At 46.9% G+C, this 5,901-nt stretch overlaps 1 protein-coding gene across 1 annotated transcript; it reads right to left on the reverse strand.

Moving 5' to 3' along the window:
• Positions 1 to 1,009: 1,009 nt before the first annotated feature.
• On the reverse strand, positions 1,010 to 4,667 carry LOC118635246 (probable G-protein coupled receptor 83). Its single transcript, XM_036270031.1, has 4 exons — positions 4,227 to 4,667; positions 3,515 to 3,640; positions 2,023 to 2,156; positions 1,010 to 1,661 (listed from the first exon to the last, which is right to left on the reverse strand). The coding sequence occupies exons 1-4, from the start codon at positions 4,650 to 4,652 to the stop codon at positions 1,010 to 1,012; spliced, it is 1,338 nt and encodes a 445-aa protein (XP_036125924.1). The 5' UTR covers positions 4,653 to 4,667.
• Positions 4,668 to 5,901: the final 1,234 nt, after the last annotated feature.

Here is a 5,901-nt window from a genome sequence, read left to right on the forward strand (position 1 = left end):
GCATCTTCCTGACACACACAGCTATACTCTTCAAAGAGCCTTAATAACATTGTCTCCACATGAAAGGCAGTGGCAGATAGTTATTTCCTCATTTCTCTTGAGCTGAAATCTTCATAGGCTAGAGGGATGGAAACAAATCAACAGTAAACACATTACATTTTTTGTATCCAGAGAAAGAAAGGCAGGACTAAACAACACAAGTTTACATTAGACAAAGTATGTTAAATGTAGAGTCAAGAAACAGAATTTTTTTGATTTTGCAGTGCTAACTTGGGCACTTGAATTGTCACTACATTTAAAGGAAAGTTATCATCAAAATATTGTATTTGCAATCTGAAGAAATAACTCAGGTGATGTGGAGTGAGCCATTTAACTGCCTTATCTTTTTCTGTAAGATTTCCCATTCTCATTTTTCCATAAAGAGATAAGATTACTTGCATTCATCGGGAGCTCTAAGTTCCCAGAGAACCCAATTAAAATTCAGGAACTATGCATTTCTCTTCTGTCACTTCTCTGGGAATGTTTTGGACACAATATGGACATTGACCTCTTGCCCATCTAAATAAAGTATAAGTAATCTCTGGGGGCTCTTGCAGCTCCTGAGACAATGTCTAAAATGTCAGAAGACAAGTGCCATGGCCAGATGGGCACACAAAGAATGAAGAAAGAACAGTCTTCAGAATCAGAGGTGAAATTCAGGAGACCCAAGTCAGAGTGTAACTTTTTTTTGAGTGGTCTAAAAACATCTCTGATGAGCTTAGAGATCTAATAGCTTCTGTTTACTTGCTGTTGGGAGAAAGAAAATGTTGGAAAGGAAACAGAAAAAAGGACAGACAGAAGAAAATGAAAGAGAAAGTGACACATATATGGTGGCTCACATGGCCCCCATCCCTCAAGTTTCAACCCCTTCCTCCATTCCCCCACCATGTAAAATGAATGAAACTTAATTGTTTTGGTACCACCCTATCTGAGTTTTTGAGGATGGATAATCTATCGCGGTCTGGGCAGCTTAAACTCTAGGCACTGGTGGGTAGAGAAAGGAGGTTTCCACCTCTGGGGATGGAGGGGGACTGGGTAGCTCATCAAAATCTTTGAATCGTGGGAATTTGGGCACTCCAGGATTGGGATCCACCCTAGCAGGGTGGTGAGTGGGTGAGACAGAGCTCAGTTGGCGGTGTTCCCCTCTCAGGCGGCTGATTCCGTCTAGTAGCATCTTCTGAATTTCCATTATGACCTTCTGAACTTCAATATGGAAGCTATCGCTGAGCCAGCAATAGATGTAAGGGTTGTAGCATGAGCTGCTAATTGCAAGCCAGTGGAGGAAGAAGTAGAGACCATTGTGGCTTGAGATGGATTCACTGGATAGCAGCACCAGATAGAGGTTGAGAGGAAGCCAGCAGATCGTGTAGACAAGCACCACCATCATCAGCATCTTCAGGCTCTGCTTCTTCTTCCCACGCTGGCAAATGTAGGTGTGGATATTGATGTCATCAACAGCATTATGGATCCACAGCTTCTTGGCCACATGACCATAGACGACCATCAGCACCATCAATGGCAAGATGAAGAAGAGCAAAAAGGTGCTCAGGTCCAGGTATTTCCATGTGGATTTTGAAGTATAGGAGAAACTGGGGAGGCAGACGGTTTCTTCAGTTATGTTTCTAGGTTATAAGAAAGACAGAGAAATAGAAACGTTAACTTAATTTTTCTTTTCCCTTAGCCCCACAGCCAGGTGTTATATGGCAGACAGGCCTTAAGAAAGAGACATATTTACTACTGTGTCTGTACTAGGACTAAAGACTAGAGTTATAAAGTAGGGAGTTTTAGTGTTCACCAATTCCAGACATATCATGATATATATGGAAACAATGGACCCCAAACTGAAAGTGATATGCCTGACAACCCATTGTCATGAGAGTTCTTGGACACTCTTAATAAATTCCACTCTTAAAATATTCCATGAGGCTTCCAAGGTCACAGGTTGTTGGAATCCAGACACTGGACATCCTGTGTTCCTCTTACCCAATCTCCACTTGGTAAAGCTTTTGGTAAATGGCATGTGGCAAAGCAGCACAGGTGCTCACAATCCAGATGAGAATGATGCAAACATTGCCTTGCATTGGAGTAATTCGGGACTTCAGGGGATATAGCATTACCTGGAAGAAAAGACCCCAGCCCAATTTAACAATTCATATTAGGGTTAAATACTAGTCATTCCTCAATTGACATTCTTTTGCAAAAGTGCAAAGACTTGATAGGTGGGTGAGTAATGTGCTTTGGGTACTAGTTCTGCTGACCAATGAGTGGCATTTTTTAAAACGTTTTTTATTGGTTTCAGAGAAAGAGGTAGGGAGAGGGAACAGAAATAGAAACATCCATGAGAGAGAAACATGGACATGGATTGGTTGCCTCCTGCCCACCCCCTGCTGGGGATGGAGCCCCCAGCCCAGGCATGTGCCCTGCCTGGGAATTGAATCTTGACCTCTTTGTGCATGGGTCGATGCTCAACCACTGAGCCACACCAGCCTGGCAGCATTTTGTTTTCCAAAATAACAAAGTGGGTTAATATAGAGAGAAACATTTAAATGTGAAGTTAACAATCCAAGTGGACTGATTTCAGAGTTTCTGTCTCCCAGTTGGGAGTTCAGTGAAGAGGGATGGATGTCTAGAAGTATAAGTTATTTTTTCTTTATCATGTATTGATGGGTGAGCAATCCACATCCCTCCATCCTTTCCCTGACTTGGTTCTTTTTATGTTCCTATCTCTTATCCCTCCATCCCCTCCTATCTTGATCTTTCCATGGTCAATCTTTCCTCCTTCCCTCCTTTCCTCCTCCCCTTCCTCCGTGCCCTCTTACATCTTCCTTCATCTCCTATTACCTAGATTTTCCTCCATCTGGTTCCAGCCACAACCCCTTTAATCTCCCTCTATATCCCTCCCATTGCACTTATTTCCTGGCATCCTTCTAAGTGATTAACAATGTAATCCCTCCCAACTTCTCACCTCTGGCCCTATCTCCTCCTTTTTAAGTCACTTTCATACCTCCTCTCAACTCCTTCTTCCTCAATCTCTCAATTTCTTTCTATTTCATTTGCTCAGCTCTCATTCACAGACTTCAAGCCCACCTCCCAGAGTCAACCCATCACCAACCCTGAAGCCACACCCTCCTCTGACTCATCCTTTCCCTCTTTTTTTCCTTAGCTGGTCCTGCAATGCAGCAAATAAAAAATGTTTTTCAAAGAAGAAGGAAGACACTTTTTAAAAATCATTTTCCTATTGCCGCGTCTCTGTTTCCATAGCACTATATCAAAGATGATGATATTTTTATTATGTAAGATTTGGTACGGTGAAAGTCTATAATTCACATATTGCAATCCTCCTAAATTATAAATATATATTCCCCCACATAGATTGTCTCAAGGAACTCAAAGAACATTTTAAATTATTTGTGTTCTTAGTTGCTTCCATCGCCTACCCCTTTATAAGACCTGAAGAGCGCTGGGAAACACATACCCGATGTCGGTCCAGGGAAATAGCAGCCATGGTCATCACAGTTACATAGGCACAAGAGTACTGAGCAAAACGACTGAGGTGGCATGTCATCTTTCCAAACACCAAGGAATTACACAGATAGCGCACCTGTGGGGAAAAAAGACATGGTGAGGCACCAGGACTCAGCCCTGGGTATTCCTCTACAACAACCTTGCCCCACCAAACTGCTGGTATTATTGTCTCAGAAAGCAAATATTTTTACATTGCAGTTCTCATGCCCTTCCCATCTTTTTCCACAGAAACAGCCCAGGTTGAAGACGCAGAACTCAAATCACAAAAATTATTAGCCACCTTCCATTCCAAACACTGCATTTAAAAGATGGGGAAACCGAGGCCAGGTCTTTGCGACAAAGCTCACCCGAAACTGCCTCCCCACCAGCCCCGCTGCTTCCTTAAGCCACATAAGTCATTCAGCCTCTGCCAAGTCAGGAGATTAATTCAGCAACGCAATCACGATCAAGCCTGTAGCTACCCTCCCCCCAAGTTCCAAACCTTTTACAACATCTCTCACTCATTCCTGTCTCTACGCACTTGCTGAAACAACTGTACCCATTTCAGCGCTCCTTCCCACTACGCAGCTCTCTCTGTTGCAAGTGCAAAGTTGTGTTTCTGCTCTCATGGCCTCCTCAGGCCATGAGAGACCCCGGGTCGCCCTCCTCAGCACCCAGCTTACCATGGTGAAGGGAGAACTGAGAAAAGCCAGCATCATGTTGGTCACGGAGATGTTGACGACAAAGAGGCCAGTGGCAGTGTGCATCTTCTTGTACTTCAGAATCACATGGTTTAAGACCCAATTGCCTAGTATGGCAGCAAATACCACTATGGTGTACCCTATTACTAGCCAGAACTGTACCCGCTCATCCTGGGACACCATCTCAGAAGCCATGGGACCTGACGTGTCAGCCAGGTTGCCCATGTTGGAGATATGGTCAGGTAGCTTATGAATCATGGAGAGCACGCTATCGCGGCCTGAGCTACCCGCCGCGGACGCGGCATTAGAAATAGCCTGCAGCACCTGGGAGGCGGTGGAGGTGATCAGATCATCAAACCCGCTGGGCACACTCAGAGCTTCTGGGGTCAGTTCGTCCCCGTAGCTCATTGTACTGGGGTTTGGGAAAGCCCCCTGGGGCGATTCGGTGGTGGTCGGGGCGTCCAGCTTGAAGCCTTTGGAAAACCTCAAAATCCTTAAGCTACAGGGTCAGAGAGAGCCAGAGGAAGAGAGAAGGAGGGGTAGGGGGTCTCCACAGAGCGCTGGGAGAGGGCTGCTCAGCGTCCTGCAGCTCTGAGTGGAGAATGCGCTCTGCAAGATGTGGGAGGGGGTGGATGGGAGGATAGCACGAAGGGGACGGGTAAGAAGGAAAGCAAAAAGACAACCGCTGAACCAGCTCGGAGTGGGCAAGTGCGCAGAGCTGAGCTGAGCCGGGCAGTCGAGCGCGGGGCTGGCGAAAGCGGCTGGCTCCAAACGTTCCGCAGCTTGGGATGCGCAGGCAGTGAGGGTTCCGAATTCCGGACAGCTCCAGGCGTTCCCCCAGCACCGTTCCTCCTTCGCGCAGTTGGGGGTCGTTCCGACTAAATTTCTGTCGCCTTGAATTCGTCTGCCTAAGGCCTGCAGGCGCTGTGCTCCGAGCCAGTGAGGGCAGCGCCTTCTGTAACCGCCTTTTATAGAAAGTCTGGGGGCTCGTCAGAGAGCCAATGGGGAGCCGCGGTTGAACCCCCGCCCTGTCCATGCCCGCTGGGGAGCCAAAGAGGTTGGCAAAGTCTGCTGCTATAGTCTTAAGCCCCCTCCTTTCGCTGTTCTTCCCTGGCTCTCCCTCCTCCCTCTTGCTGCAGCTGGAAACCCAGACTTAGGGGATCTTCTCTTGGCAACCCCCATGATCGGCCTTCTTCACCTCATTTTCCTCTTACTCTCCTTTTTTTCTTCTGCACCAGTGCCCAAAATACCATCTGGGAGCTGTGGCACAGGGATCTCAGAGGGTGCTGCGGCGACTGCGGTGGCTACTGGACTGACAGCCCCGTGAACTCACTGACAAGCAGGACACCTCATTCTGTACTAGAAACCTGGTGGTCTTCGAGGAACAGTGGTCACCAGGAAGGATCTGCACAAATTTGGGGGTTATGCAAGGAGAATGAGACAGGAGACAGTTGAAGAACTGAGAGGGGACACTGTAGAGTCTCTGAGAATCCAACTGAGGGTGTCTGGAAGAGGTTGAAGCCAGCATGATGCTGATGCTTTGCTTTCTCCAACACCCAACCAGTAGCTTCAAGAACGCAAAGACCCCGGGTTATGCGTCCAGCCTCCTAGGGGTGAGCTACATTTTTGTCCAACACCCAAGGAGTACCAGTTTTGG

Source organism: Molossus molossus, unplaced genomic scaffold (genome assembly GCF_014108415.1).
Source record: "Molossus molossus isolate mMolMol1 unplaced genomic scaffold, mMolMol1.p scaffold_m16_p_2, whole genome shotgun sequence".
NCBI lineage: Eukaryota > Metazoa > Chordata > Mammalia > Chiroptera > Molossidae > Molossus > Molossus molossus.

Bases quoted from the DNA above. Each gene is read 5' to 3' on its own strand.
- LOC118635246 (XM_036270031.1), bottom strand. From the start codon at position 4,652: ATGAGCTACGGGGACGAACTGACCCCAGAAGCTCTGAGTGTGCCCAGC. The intron at 3,641-4,226 runs GTAAGCTGGGTG...TTTTCCCCACAG, and splicing joins TCAGTTCTCCCTTCACCATG to GTGCGCTATCTGTGTAATTC. The intron at 2,157-3,514 runs GTATGTGTTTCC...CTTTTCTTCCAG, and splicing joins TTTCCCTGGACCGACATCGG to GTAATGCTATATCCCCTGAA.